The following is a 15,908-nucleotide window of genomic DNA, read 5'->3' as shown; positions in this document are numbered from 1 at the left end:
ATGCCAGGCCTAGTGGTGCACACCTATAATCCCAGCTACTTGGAAGACTGAGGCAGGAAAATTTCAAGTTTGAAACCACTGGGCAACTTAGCAAGACCCTGTCTCAAAACAAAATTTAAGAAAGGCTGGGGTTTGTAGCCGGGCATGGTGGTGCACACCTGTAATCCCAGTGGCTTAGGAGGCTGAGGCAGGATGACTGCAAGTTCAAAGCCAGCCTCAGCAACTTAGCAAGGCATTTAACAACTCAGCCAGATTCTGACTCTAAATGAAATATTTTAAAAGGGCTGGGAATGTGGCTCAGTGGTTAAACCTCCCTGGGTTCAATCCCTGGTACAAAAAAAAAAAAAAGGAGGAGGAGAAGCAGCACTGGGGTTGTACCTCAGTGATAGAGCACTTGCCTTGCACATGCAAGGCCCTGGCTTTGATCTCCAGCACAGAAAAGAACTAAAGTAAAAGTTGCATGATTTATATTTTCATACACAGTTCTCTGTTGTTTCGGTTTTGGTACTGGGGATTGAATCCAGGGGTGCTCTACTTCTAAGCTACATCCTCAGCCCTATTTTAATTTTCATTCTGAAATAGGTCTGAGTTGCTTAGGTGCCCCCCTAAGTTGCTGAGGCTGGTCTTGAACTTGAAACAACCTCCTGACTCAGCCTCACAAGTCACCGGGATTACAGGCATGTGCCACTGTGTTCAGCTGGTTGTGTCTTTTTTAAGGAATAGTTGTACTGTTAAGTTTTCATTGTCTTGAGATTTTAAATAGTTAATATAAGCAATAAGTTCAGTATGTGTGTGTTGTTTTAACTCCCTAAGATCTCTTCATTTAAGCAAGTAACTTTAAGGGTAAGAACACATGAAAAAATAGAGATTTCTTTTTTTAAATAATAGGAAAAAACTTTTACATCTTCAATGGTAGCTTTTACCCATAAAGTCCCAAGTTTTCAATTCTGTGAATATTTCAATGAAATTGATACAGGTACATTAAAATGGGAAATCAATCTATAGCTTATGAATCATTATCAGTAATCATTAGCCTATTTTCTCAATAAAACTCTAAAAATATAAATATTTCAAAGTTACCACAGATGGTATGTTGCTCAAGTTTTTGTGGGTGTCCCATATAAGGGACAATAGGACATAATGGGTTAATACTTAATATTCCTTATTTCTTATACTAGGCTAGAATACTCAAAAGTACCTAAGTACTACAATAATGTAAACAAATATATTTATACTCATTTACATTACACCTAACATGTATAATCTTCAGATTCCTTTAAAAAGATTAGACTATTCAGCATAAATGAACTCACTTTTAAAAATGTTATTCGAATAGTCAACTTTAGAGAGCTAATGCTAGTATTGATCCTATTTTAAAATTTTGATAAAATAGAGCTGTTCACTACTAGTGTTTGCTTTCCATTTGAATGCTATATACCACAACATACTTATATAAAATTAGGTTTGTATTTTAACTAAATATATATCTGGTTATATTCCTACTAAATTCTGTAATAACCTATTTCATATCTGTGTCCACATATTTTAAAAGATTATCTTATAAATATATGGTTCAGTCTAAGAAGTACTCAAATAGAGGTAAATTTAGGACTAGAAAACAAAACCTACTTATAAAGCTATAGGAAATGTGATCTTCATCATTAACATACATACCTTTAATGAAACATTTTTGCCAAATGTCACATCCCCTGAAACTGTGAGATGATCCAATTCAAGCATATCTGGTATACTTTCAAATCTTCTTAGATAATCTTGAACCTTTAAGTAGAAACAAAAAAATATTTCAAATGGGTTCTCAGGAGAGCCAGGCATGGTGGAACACATCTGTAATCCCAGCAGCTCAGGGGCAGGAACATTGCAAGTTCAAAGCCAGTCTTAAGCAACTTAGCAGGGTCTTGAGAAACTCGCCAAGACTCTGTCTCTAAATAAAATATAAAAGAGCTGGGCATGTGACTCTGTGATTAAGTATCCCCAGGTTCAATCCCTAGTGCCAAAAAAGGCAGGAGGTTTTCACAGAAAAATAAATAATAAATAGTTTAACTGAACTATAAATCATTTTATGGCAAAACTTAAGTTTTCTATGAGAAGCACCTATTAAGATCCTATGCAAAAGAGTCCAGTAGATATGAACATTGTCCTTAAAAATCAAGCAATTATAATACAGTTGAGCCAATCAGATGTGTGGTTTTTTGTTTTGGGGAGGTTTTTGTTTGTTTTGTTTTTTAAGATAACCAAACCAGCCATCAGGCTAAAAGCCAGATAAGTAGTTCACATAGTCTGGACAGAGCTGGAAAAAGAATGCATGATCATGCTTTGCAGCAGTCTAGATCGGAACTGCTTTTATGGGATGGGCAGAATTCACAAGAACAATAAGACAAATCACCATTATCCCTATCTTTGTCGGGCGGGGAGTGTTTACTGGGGAACTGAACCCAGGGCTGCTTTACCACTGTTCTACATCCCCAGCCGTTTTCCTTTTTTGAGACAGGGCCTTGCTAAGGTGCTAAGGCTAGCCTTGAACTTCCAATCTTCCTGTCTCAGCCTCTCCAGTTGTTGGAATTATAGGCTTGTGCCACTGTACCCAGCTCTTATCTTTGCCTTTTATTTGTTTGGATGTACAAGCACTAGAGATTGTTCTATGTGATCTCATTTCCTATTTTGCTGGGAAAATAGAAACAATTAGAAATTTCCTTTAGATTCAACCACCCACCATCCTGCCTCCTAGCCCATTACCCTTTTCTCCTAGTACTGGGATTGTTCTATTTCTACTGACTTAAAGCCAACCTCTCCACTGTGTATTAGGTTCCTTTATTGTTTCAGGGAGTCTCTCTACAATGTTTTTTCCCTCCTGGCTGCATTGGTTGCCATTAATGTATATGTAAATTCTCCCATTATTTATTTACATATGTGTACATGTGTGTTTATGTATTTATTTTTGCAATATTGGGGACTGAACCCAGAACCTTACACATGATAGGCAAGCAGTGAACTATATTCTCAGCCCTTTTTTAAAACTTGGTGGGGTCCTTTTTTTTTTTTTTTTTTTTTGTCTTTTTTTGGAACTGGGGGTCCAACCCAGGACTTTGCGAATGCAAGGCAGACGCTTTGACACTGAGCTATATCCCAGCCCCCTTTTTTAAAACTTTAAGACAGGGTCTCAGCAAATTACCTAGGCTGGCCTTGAACTGATGATCCTTCTGAATCAGTCTCCCAAGTAGCTGGGATTACAGGCATATGTCACCAAGCTCAGTGATTCTCCCATATTTAAGAAACAAAATCAAACCGCTTAAATGTTATATTCCTCTTTACCTTCTGTTTATCTTTAAGGCAAAACTTTTGAATGAGCTGTCTATATTCATATCTCCAATCTCCTATTCTCTTAAATTTATTCCAGTTGGGACTCCCAAACTTCCATATTGATAAATATATTTACTCTTACTTGAATCAGCAACATGAATGCTTAGTCCCTCTTTCCTGAAACATTCTTTTTCATTTGACTTTCAGGAGAGAGAGAGACACACACACACACACACACACACAGAAACGTTTTCTATTCAGTTCCTCATCTGTGGTCCACATGAGGTTGCACTAAACCACATCCAGGACTCCAACAGACTTGGATAGCATAGCAGGACACCACAGGTTAGACACAAAGACTCACCCTGTCGCTTCATTAACCTCAACGTTTTATGTGATTAAATTTTCAGGATTCCACTTGTCAGAGTAGGGTTTTGCTAGACTTATTCCCTTTGCTTGGAAGGTTTTGGCCCAGATACCTGCATAGTACACTCACTCAACTTCTTAATTGGGCTGTCCAAGGCTACCCAATCAATGTTAAATTACACTCTCCCTGCACATATACTTCCTGCTCTTGCCTTATTTCTCCAAATTCTCACTATTTGGAATACTGTGTATTTTATTTATTTGCTTATTTTTTTCCTTCTCCACTAGAATGTAAGTCTTCCATTAAGACAAGGATTTTATTAGTCTGTTTTGTTTACTGCTAAATCTCCTCACCTAGAAACCAGAATTAACCTTTTCCCACTGATGAAAGCATTTATGGTCATGGGAGGGACATAAGATAAAATGTCCCGACATTTAAATATTCTCTACAGTGAATCAATTTTCAAAAAGTTCATCTTTATCTTTTATAATCAGTTCCTTTAAATGTCATCAAAAATCGAAGAATACAATGTGTCAGAAGTGGAGATTTAAATCCATAAGTGGATCATATCTTTACAGTTACATACCTTTGTAAAAGAACTGCCTAATTTAACCAAGGGCACTGTAGGAAACTCCCGCTTTTCACTCATTGTCAAAGATCCCGCATTAAGGCTATAGAGGTTTGACATCACAAGCAAGAGATCTGATGTGGTTTTGACAGGCAGAAAACGGCTCCTTGGAACATTAATACCTAAAGAATTCTCAAAGCTTTTAATTGCAGCCCCTACTGCAGTTTCTAACTGAATGACATTCAGGCCTCCATCCAAAGTCTGTAAAATAAGAGGGAGAGGGGCAGGGGGAAACACAGATTTTAGGTACCTACAACTTACAATATAGTAATATTAATACAGATAGTTAATATCTGGGAACTGCTTTTAGAGAGATAACGAAGGAGATACAATTTCAAGAACTGACATTTATCAAGCACCCATTATATGCGAAACTCTTAATACCTGTGTGGTATTTTTTTTTTTTTTTTGGTCTCATAACTCTGGTTATGTAGTAATATCCCCGTTATACCATAAAAGAACCAAAGGTTCTAAAAACTCATACAAGCTGCATGTGGCCAAATGGCTATTAGTGTCAAAGCAATAACCAAGACTGAGGTGGGTCTTTTACTTTTGAGTCCAGTGTTCTTGCCACTACAACAGGCCAGGGTCAAATAAAGGCACGCTACAGAGATGAATGCAGAGTCTGGAGGACAGAGCCAGCAACCTAGAGTCTCACTAGGCCAGGAGAAGAGACCAAAGGAATACATAGGCCAGAGGGAGTGGGCAATGGGGTCCACGTTTAGCCTACTGTGATCTTTGGTACCAGCAAGCCCAGTGAGAGAGAACTTTGGCTTACCTTTGGATTCACAATGATTTCCATGTCAATGGCATTCTGTTCCTGCAGTCTTTTAACTGCTGCAAGAGAAATCCATAGGTTGTTTGTGTTAAATATTTTAAATTTTGATACAGACTTGAACTCATCAACGTGTGCTTTTGGCACTTGAGCGATTTCCACCAATCTCAGTTTGCCTTCATACTGAGTGAGTGTCCCGCCCTAGGAAGGCAGAAAATAATTAGTGTTTCCACATCTTTCCCCATCAGAACCACAACATCCTGCTTAATTTTATGGAAAAGACACTGATGGTACAATCTCCCAGAATATAAAGTGACATTTTAAAGATAGAACCACCATCTTGTTCAAAATTAAAGCCCTGGAAGCAGACCAGAGTTATCCTCACTTGCCTAAGGTCTGCTACAGGAATAGTTGTTTTCACACAACTGCTTGTTACAAAACAGTACCACCCGAGGCCCTGCTCTGACAGACTATAGAAAAGGGGAGCACAGAGGAGACAGATATACAAGAAGATAAGTGGCCTCAGGCTAGTGAGGTTCTTTCATCCACTAAGACATGCCAGTATAGAAAGAGGGCAACATTTCCAAGAGGCATAAAATCCAGGCCAAGGACTGTTTTAGTATTCATATACTGCTTGCTTTTTTTGGGGGGTAAGTAGTAAAGTCTATGTGCCATTTCACCCAAGGCCAAATTTCATGACCGCCAAACATGCCAGGTTAAACAAATTTGTGATTTGCACCAAAAGAATGGCATATTTTTCAATGTACTACAAAGATATTACAGTGATAATATTTTATAAATATGTAAGGAAGTTTTCATTAGAGGTGCAATAAAGTTCCAGACAACAATATTGTCTGAACTTAACAAAAGTGTTTTCATGTTTCAGCTCTATTCCATAAATATACACAAAACACTTCAGTTAAAATCACTGACAGATTATCCAAAAAGAATGGTTCTAATACCACTGACTTTGGATTTATGATACACATTGTTATGTTAGAACTTAAATTACCCCACAGAATACCATCTCTATCTTACAATGTCAAGTGAATAAATGTGTTCTGCTTAAAAGAAACTTTCAAATTAGAAAGAAAAAGCACTAAGTATACAACCTATTAATGGGAAAACGTGAATCCCAAATTGCTTCCCCTCAGTAGTTACCTTCACATCTGCACGTGTTTTGTTTGTGACTTCCATGACAAATTCACAGCGTTTTCCATTGGGTGGATTCATTAGATGATTAAGAATATAAAGATCCACTGTGGCACCCAGATTATCTATGTTAGACACAAAAATATACTCTTTGCCTTCTCCTATAAAGGTATCGAGCAAACCAGAGTTGTAGAAACTGGCGTAGATATCACCATGACCTGGAGGGTACCAAGCTTCTGTATTTTCCCCTGAGTAAGAGACATCCTTTGCTACAGGAAGTAAAGATTCTTTATTAATCCTCGGGTACCTTAAAAAAAGAAAAAGTTCTTTTGCATTATCAACCCTGTAAAGCATTTCAGACCTTCAAGCAAAACAATGCATTAAAAGATGCTTCTTTTTCAGTGTTTCAATAGTAAATTATAGGTGAGTCCACTTAAGAAAATCTCATCTGTGTTGTTCAAAATCTGTTTCTTAGCTAATAAGTTGCTACAAAAAAATTTTTTCCCATGGTCATATAGATGAGAAGACACCTCGAATTTTTAAGATATTAATGTTTTCTAACTCTTCAAGAGGAGGCATATATTAAGTAAATGATGTTCTCAACCTTTTTGGATTTTGGATAGTTCTTTTCCCTGAAGACCTATCTAGGGAAAGCTGCCTGTTCTTACAAACAGATATATTTGGGAGTGATTCTCTTTCTTCTTCAGAAAACCAATAGCAGGTTATTAATACCCCTCCCATCATCAATGAGCACACAGGTAAGGACTGACATTGGGGAGAGGCAGGCAGGAGAAAGCAGCACAACAAACTGAAGAAAAATGCAGACAACCCATCTGTGACAAAAAGTTTCCATGGGAAAATGGACTAAAAAACACAATGGAGCAACTCCAGATGTGTCCCTTCTTCCTAAATTTATGTAGACTCGTGTCTTTCTCAATGGAAGCCTTATCTCCCCAGTTGCCTGGGCTTTATCACAATGCTTTCTTCTGATTTCCTTTCTACTCATTCCACTGTCCCCAAAGTTGATGGTTCCAGAATTTATTAAATTATCCCCATGCCTAACTCAAGATGAAGAAATTCCCACAGAAGTGAAGGTTATCAGTCAGGGGACAGTGGCACATGCCTGTAATCCCAGTGGCTCAGGAGGCTGAGGCAAGAGGATCATGAGTTTAAAGGCAGCCTCAGCAAAAGCAAGGTGCTCAGCAACTCAGTGAGACCCTATCTCTAAATAAAATACAAAATAGGGGTGCAGATGTGGCTCAGTGGTTGAGTACCCGAGTTCAATTGTTGGTACCAAAAAAAAAAAGAAGTGAAGGTTATCAATACTGTAGAATATAGAAAGCCGTTCACAGACCCAGGTGAAGCCCAAATATACCCTCAGAAAGTGAAGACCTATAAGCCAACCTCTAATATTTTGGACATGGAACAGAATCTTAAACAGATTTTCTTTTAAGAACTGGAAATTACAGAACTGAAAAGTAATTCTGACAATCATAGCTATTACCAAATGTTCAACTTTGAAAGGTGTCAAGCACTTGCAAGATGGCACATGCACATCTTGAGACAGCTGTTACAAAGCAAAGAAATCCTTTCCCAAGAGTAATACTCAAGATTTTTTTGTATGTTTGGTTTTTTGTTGTTGTTATTACCCCTTTTACCTGCTTTGATTGAAAGTGTAGATTTTCACACGACAATGATTGTACTTTTGTAGTATTTTTTTTGTATCTTCATCCGTGTTAAAAGAGTTCATTAAAACAAGAGGAACATCAGTATTGTAGGTTTTGTTCAAATGCTAGGGAGGAAAATGACAATCAGATTACTCAGATTTGTTTTCTTTGCTTATGTAAAACTAATTCTTCAGAGTTAATCACCTCATTTATATATACATCCGAATACATCCAAATATATACATTTGACATAAGTAACTCCTTTGTGTGAGGCAGACTTTTGATAAGCAGTTTACCATGTACTCAAGAAACCACAACTCTTTTGGGACAGAACTATTGACTGAATTTTATTGCTGATTAAACTGAGCCCCAGCTGGGTGCCCCCAGGTGGCCAACTCTCAAAGTGTGTGCACAGCCACAGTGCGGTGTGGTCTTACAGAAGTCTATTGACAAGTGCTGAGTAAGCATTTACTCTTACATTTCAAGTTCTGTGGGATTAAAGTACAGATGTTACAAAGATCTGGCTTGCAGTTCTCAGGATGAATGGTCAAAAATTCTGAATCACACCTCAACGGAAATCTTTCCAATCTCAGAAGAGCTAACAGACTACTTAGGGAGAAAAAATAGGTTCTTAGAAGTCAAGACTATCCAATGTTCAAATTCTGATTCTAGATTAACTAGTTAGGGAGCTTGAGAAATAAAGTCTCTGTGTCATGGTTTTCTCATCTGTAAACTGGGGATGATAATATTTACCTCACTCAGTTGTTCAGAGGAACAAATGGATCAATTCTTAGAAAAAGCATGGAGTATCTGGTGCACAGTAAGGGCTGGATAAATGTTAGCCACTGCTACTGCTAGTGTCATGACTATAGTTGCCAGCATCATACTAGACAACAGATACAGAGAAGGGAAAGACAGGGACACTGCCCCTGAAGAGCTTACAGTCTACGATTAATAACTTTGTCATAAGAAGGACACCAAGAACAGTTCTTAGCATTCATGGCATCCTGAAAGCTATCTTCCCCAACTTAACTAAAGGGGTTAATAAAGCCAGATCAACCCAGACATCATGAAGGCTGTCAGCCAAAAGAAAGGAGGTGGAAGGCGGCAGATCAAAGGATAATCTGAACAGACCCAGAGATTTCATCAACCACAAATGCTATTTAAGATCAAAAGCTTTTATATCACCCTAAGGATGTGACCTTAAACCTTTTTTTTAAACACTGTTAAAGAGACTAAAGATAGCAAGCTCTTTGACTAGCTCAAATTCACATCTGCTACATTTAACAATATAAAATTTATGATAACCTAAAAACTATTTTAGTGTCTCATCAGAAAGGCTGTGTTACTCACTTCAATTTGCTGAACAGTCAGATCCAAAAAAGTATTCTCATTCCTCACACCAATCAGACTTTTAGGGCCTTTGCAACCCATGCTGGTTCCCAAACCACCATTGAGTTTCACCACCACCAGCTTGTTCAACACAGAAGATACATTATCAGGCAAGCCCCTGGCCTTTATCTTTTCATAAGGTTGAATCTGAAAGGAAAAATAAAATTATAGGAATAATTCAAATAACTTTATAAGATGTTAAAGCAAATCAATTCTGGGATTATTTCCATTTTTCTTCCTTTTAAAGTTTTGGTCTCTCTTGTGGAAAGTTTCACCCACATTTCCTTTAATGTCACCAGGCCCTTCTGGTTCAAAATCAAAAACTTAACAGGCAACTTCCTTGAGCACAGTAGGTGAATGGTTCACTTACACTATAATGAAGTATAAAGAAAGGGGGAAAGTTGTCTATAATTATTTGTCTGACTAGTGGGAACATCCAAGGTTTTTAGACTCAAAACTTCCAATTTGCCTCAACAAAGCAAATGAGATACACAAAGCTCATCCAAAGTCTAAATATTTCTGGTGTATTATGATCCACTTCAATTCTGAACAATGCTTACAATCAATACATTATTCTACCACAGGAGGCAAAAACCAAAACATACTTTTCTTTGCCATTCTCCTCCATTCAGTCTTAAGTTTGGCCTTCAGAAGAAGATGGCATAGGCTTTTAGGTATGCACAGAATTCTTTAAGAATTTAATTCTTGATTACCCTGTATAAAAGCCCACACTGGAAAATAAATTCTTCTCATTGTTCCAAGAAATGCCCTGGGAGAAAACAAGGGCAGGGCTGGAGAAAAATCCCCAATCTCCTCCCTAGCATTCTGAACTATTTTTGTGAACAGAGGATCTTAAACTTAACTTCTCCCTCATAGGAAACTTAGAAGCTGAGACTCATTTTTGTTTTTCAAACCAGGCACAAGTAAGACTCGGCATCTTATAGCAAGAATGAAAGCGTTTTAAAAAAGATCACAACAGATTTTCTACATGTGGCATTTTTGCTATTTTGCTTTAATGGAATAGGTCCTCAAATAGACTCTTCAGTTACATCATGGTGTAGGACACATAACACATGAGTGGACCAAAAAAAAAAAAAAACAACAACCAGTAGGTGCTCTGTGAACACTAGATTTTATTTATTGTGCTACCTGCAGGGTTGTGTATGTGTGGATGAGAGGGGCAAGGGGCAAGTGACATTTGTGATTGGGAAAAGTCTTGACAAGCTCACATTTCAGTGATCTAAGCCTGTGGAACAATCTCTTTATGCTTAGTCAGACAAACATACATATATCATACACAGATTCTGATCACAATTCTTGCTCTTAATAGTTCTTTCCATTAATCTGTAACTTATTTCTTCTAACCTTTAATATACTGTATTAACTGCAAGTGTGGCTAATACACTGTGTTACCTGGTATAAATACTAAGGAACAACAAAGCTCTCTATTGATTATCCCCACTCCCATTATCACTCATGCTGAACTGTTTCCTGATGTGACAGACAGTGTTCCTAGTAAATGCTGCTTAAGCAGCAATTAACATTTATTCCCATTCATGAACCAGAGGAAGGGCTGATGACCATAAGACAGGAGGAAGAGACCGGACCATGGGCACTCCATCAGGTGCTACCTAACCACTTGAATGCTAACTGCCAAGGACCAGGACAGGGAGGTGGGAAAGAACACAGACCACACAAGTTGCTTCCCTGGCAGCACTTGGTTTTGGTGAGGAAAAGGCAGGGGTAACAAGAACGTGAACTCCAACACAAATATAAAGTGCCCATGACCCAGTGGAAGATATTCCTTGAAAATGTTTTTATTATCATGAACATCATTTGTTCAGCATTTCAAAGAAACTGATAATACTACTTTGGAGAAAAAGTCCCAATTTAAGTGTTACACTACTTCAAAAGAGTAGATGACAACTGAAACCTTCTGTCACCTCATATAACATGGTAGTTTATTATTCTTTCTAGCTGAGCTGCTGGAATCAATTGGTCAATAGAGGGAATGCCACTGTGATATTATGGCAGGGATTGAACTCAGGGGCATTCAACCACTGAGCCACATCCCCAGCCTTATTATGTATTTTATTTAGAGACGGGACCTAAGTTGCTTAGCAACTCACTTTTTGCAGAGGCTGGCCCTGAACTCGAAATTCTCCAGGCTTAGCCTCCCAAGCTGCTGGGATTACAGGCGTGTGCCACGGCGCCCAGCTTAAATATGCTTTTTTTAAAAAGTGAAATACACAGAAGCAAGGTTTTTTCTTACACATAAGGTAGGCATGTTTTCCAATTCCACCTAAAATTTTAACTGTGAAACATCAGAAGTATAAATGTTTATAGAATAGACATACAGCTGAAAGAATAATATTTTCAAAAAAGCATTCTTCCACAACTTAAAAACCTCCATGAACCCATCTCTGCCTGATCACATTCCTCTTCTATCTCTCTGGATTAACAGTATCTGAACTATATATATATCCCTTATAACAATTCATTTTAATTTGTCTCTAAAATTTTAAATAAATTGAATCATAGTATCAAACAGGTACAAAATCAGCAATTCAAACAAAGCATTATCACTTGAATGTAGTGTCAACATTTGAATAAACATTATCTAGATGTAATATGGAGCAAAAAATTCCACATAACATTAATATCAGTTGAAGTCTAAATGCTTATTTTGAGAGTAAAAAAATGCTACAATAACTAATGATTTTGAATGTTATTAATTTTATGTACAATAAACGTTTCCAAGTATTTCAGTTAGTTAAACTGGGAAACAATGACAATACACATAAAAAATTCAGTACATAAATTACTTAGCTCAAAAGGAAATATTTTCCTAAAGACATTTATCAACTATTCCTACACATTTAAATAATAATACCAGGCAGAGTAATCAAAATTAGATTACATCCTTTTTAAAACAATGTTACTGTGTTTTTCATACTTTTTTATTTTTTTATTTTTAGTAATGCTGAGGATTGAACCCAGTGCCTCACACATTAGCCAAGCACTCTACCACTGAGCCACAACCATAGCCCTTAGACTACATCTTAATTCTAAACTTTAAAGAACTGTTTGGTATACTAACATTCACAGCATAATACAAAGAGCTTTAGGACACATTTAATTGTTAGCTCTTTAATTAGGTCTATTTTTTCAAGAAAGAAATATCAATAGGAATTTTTCAGCTCCAGTGAAGATGAATTAAAAACCAAATAACAACCTTGTTTCTTTAAAATTTTTACAAGAAAAAAAAAACTTCAAATTGTGTACATTCATCATAAATTATCTTTGATTCACACATAAGTATAAAGTTTACAAAAGAAAAGTTATCTAAATACATTGTTTTCCTTAATCAAACTTCAAAATCTGTATCAGAATTCTTTTTTTATATTTTTATTTCTTTTTTATTTGTTCTTTTTAGTTATACAAGACAGTAGAGTATGTTGACATATTTATAAAAACATGAAGTATATCTGATTCTAATTAGGATTCCAGCCTGTGGATGTACACAATGTTGAGATTCACTGGTATATTCATATATGTACATAGGGAAGTTATTAAGAAGATAATTCCTTATAAATGAGGTTGAGGCCACTAAACAAATCAATTAAAAACATGTAAAAATGATTTCTGTAGATTGCCAATCTTTTTAAATAGTGGAAAACAGGATTCTTAATATTTATTCAAGTTCTCGGTCCTAGGTACAAGGTTCTTTCTAATAACATGTTATTAGAAAGCTTTGTTCTAAACTTAAGTAACAAAATTTAAATGTGCTGCTGCTGCTTGTACTTAGTCATGCAGATACAGAGCCTTTAAGTTGGAAAGCACAATATTGATTAATTCAACTCTGCTAAAAGTATAATATCTGATTGAAAAAATACAACGGAAAACAAAAAGTGTTGGACAACACTCAGTGATAAATGGGGTATGAATGATTTAGGAATCAGCAACATTCAATGTTTTATTCAGACTTTTCAATTACTTGTTATGAGTTGAGAAATGGTGGGCCACTCTCATCATTCTGCCTCAAAGATGAGCCACTAGAGAACATTTACTTACATGAGATGTTCACAAGAGGGAACAACAGTTACATTTTATTCAGGCTGCTTGAACAAAAAGATAGTCCCAAAATTGTGCTTTGGAAGTAACAAAACCAACATATCAGGACCTACTAATAACAGTATCAGCTAATTAGTTCATTTGTCAGATCCTACTAAAAATAACCAACTACACACACCCTGTTATTCGAAGACTTACAGGATATAGCTTTGAACCGGGCATTGTGGCACACACCTGTGATCCCAGCTACCTGTGAGGTCTAGAGCAAGGAGGACAACAAGCCTCAGCCTGGACAACTTAATGAGAGACTCTCAAAATAAATATTAAAAAGGGCTGGATGTAGCTCAGTGGTGGAGTACTTGCCTAGAATGCATGAGGCCCTGTGTTTAAAAAAAAAAAGATACAGTTGTGAAGATATTCCACTTTGCTGAAATTGGAGTTCATTCAATTAAAAAAAAAAAAAAAGATACAGATGGGAAATTCATGACATTCTTGTCTTGAGAGCCATGATTCCATTGCCAAATTTGTAGATACAAAAATCTAAGACCTTGAGTGATTGTGAAAAGCAACAAGTGCATGCAAATGTATATTTAAAAGCACAAAATAGGGGCTGGGGTTATGGCTTAATGGTGGAGCAGTCGCCTGGCATGTTCGAAGCCCTGGGTTCTGGGTTCGATCCTCAGCACTAAATAAAAATAAATAAATAAAACAAAGGTATAAAAAAGAAGGCTTATTTTAAAAAGCACAAAATAAGGCAATATAAGTGGAGAGAAAATCAGAAATCACCTGGAAACATGCAGAAAACTCCAGTTTGGGAATAATGGCATCATAACTATTAATACAATTTAAAAGGTCAGAATACTAAGAGGACAGTGTAACTTTAGTAGGTTATTGTTAGAAAGGAAAACTTGACATCACAGCAGTTACATCCCAGTACTAGTAAAGACTTGAAAATACCTTGTTCTTTCACCAACCTCAGCTGCTCCTTAAAACCATGCTAAGGAATTATTGTTCTTACATTATAATATCAACATTTTAAAGCTCGGGCACTAAATTTATAAAGAAAACTTTAATAATTGTGATTTTTTTCTTGTATTCCCAAAATTTATTCCATAATAGTAAAATAAGGTTTCAGCCCCATACTGATTAAAACACTAGGCCATTTGGTCTTTAGACAAAAGATGTTTTAAATGTACTTCTAGTTTTAAGACAAATCTTCCAAAGGTTGGTACCTTGAGAATCTAAAAGTTTGATTTTAAACTATAATTGTGAACATTTTGCTCATATTTTCACAAATTTGGTGTGAAATAAAATGACGTGATTCACACATAACATTAAAATTCCAAAAGCGAGTTAATAAAAACACTTGACCCCAGAAAGCTTGTAGTGGAAAGACTTATTTACCATCAGTGCCCTCATTTCTCTGTGCAGTGTTGTAGCCTAAATTAAAAGGGCATAAACATTGCCCCACCTCTTCAAATGTTAAGGAACCCTGGTTCTTTATGTGATGCTTTCAGTAACATCAACTCTTTAACTCTTAACTGTCTAACTCTTAAAGCAGCTAATTAATATGGGTTCTGCTGAAGAATTTGTTCACAAGAATAGGAATCTGAAAAGAACTATATAAGGAAAAAAGCAACAGGGTATGAAGAGGGGAGAATGTTAAGTGATGAGGTTAATACTGCTCTTAGAAACCTCCATGGAGGTCTCTGACTTGTGTTTCATGACTTAAGATCCATATGTACACACAAAGAAAACAGTAGTTGAATCAAACAACTGTTTGATTCCAGACATTTCATGTCTAAAGCTTATTCAGATTAAATTAGGTAGTAAGCATGGCTTTCTCCTTGTATTTCAACAAGAGTGCTCTCTGTTGGTGATACTGCCATACTCTCCACCAGGGAACCTAACCAAGCAGTCCAACAGCTGAGTTTAGATTAACAAGTCAAAGGGATGCATATTACAAAGTTGCTTAGCAACAGCTGAAGTTATACTGGACACACCTTGTCCCAGAGACGTTTTAGACTGTCTTCCACTTTCCTTTGTACCTCCCCCAGGAGAATGCACAAAGACATTAACTCAGGCAAAAATGAATGGTATTTGCAAACAACTGGGAGTACCATGCACTGCCAGATACAGTCTCAATGTTACCCTGACTGAATCACTTTAGTCAGTCACTAAGTGCAATCTTTGTGTTTTCAAACCTAATCACCCTGACCCTCATTTTTCCCAGACATGAATAGAATTCAGTGTTCTTAGAAGACCACTATTGCAGCTAAACAAGACAGCGGGCAACCTCCACAGGTGAGGTGGGCAAGCCCCAAGAGGCTCACAGCAAAATATTCAGGGCAGGCCAAGCACTTGTGTTCTCTTTTTACCGGTAGAAGAGAATTAATCAAATACTAACTTCCTCTGAGGAATGAGTGAAAGAAAGCAGTTGGCAATCTACTAAAGAATGTAACTTAAACAACATTCTGCCCTCTAGGATGTCAATCTAGTTTTCCTGCTGAAATGAAAAGGAGATCTTTTAAAAAC

At 36.7% G+C, this 15,908-nt stretch overlaps 1 protein-coding gene across 5 annotated transcripts in view; it reads right to left on the bottom strand.

Annotated features, from left to right (window-relative positions):
• Ugp2 (UDP-glucose pyrophosphorylase 2) overlaps positions 1-15,908 on the bottom strand; it is a 54,465-nt gene that overhangs the window by 1,312 nt on the left and 37,245 nt on the right. For all 5 annotated transcript variants that reach the window (XM_026387187.2, XM_026387190.2, XM_026387189.2 and 2 more), the window contains exons 4-9: positions 9,261-9,446; positions 7,899-8,032; positions 6,250-6,547; positions 5,092-5,289; positions 4,272-4,514; positions 1,675-1,779 (exon numbers count right to left, since the gene is read on the bottom strand). In XM_026387187.2, coding sequence (XP_026242972.1) covers positions 1,675-1,779; positions 4,272-4,514; positions 5,092-5,289; positions 6,250-6,547; positions 7,899-8,032; positions 9,261-9,446 — 1,164 coding nt within the window. The remainder of the gene's footprint in view (positions 1-1,674; positions 1,780-4,271; positions 4,515-5,091; positions 5,290-6,249; positions 6,548-7,898; positions 8,033-9,260; positions 9,447-15,908) is intronic.

This window comes from Urocitellus parryii, chromosome 12 (assembly GCF_045843805.1).
Source record: "Urocitellus parryii isolate mUroPar1 chromosome 12, mUroPar1.hap1, whole genome shotgun sequence".
NCBI classification, from domain to species: Eukaryota; Metazoa; Chordata; class Mammalia; order Rodentia; family Sciuridae; genus Urocitellus; species Urocitellus parryii.
This window is presented reverse-complemented; position numbering and strand designations above follow the sequence as displayed.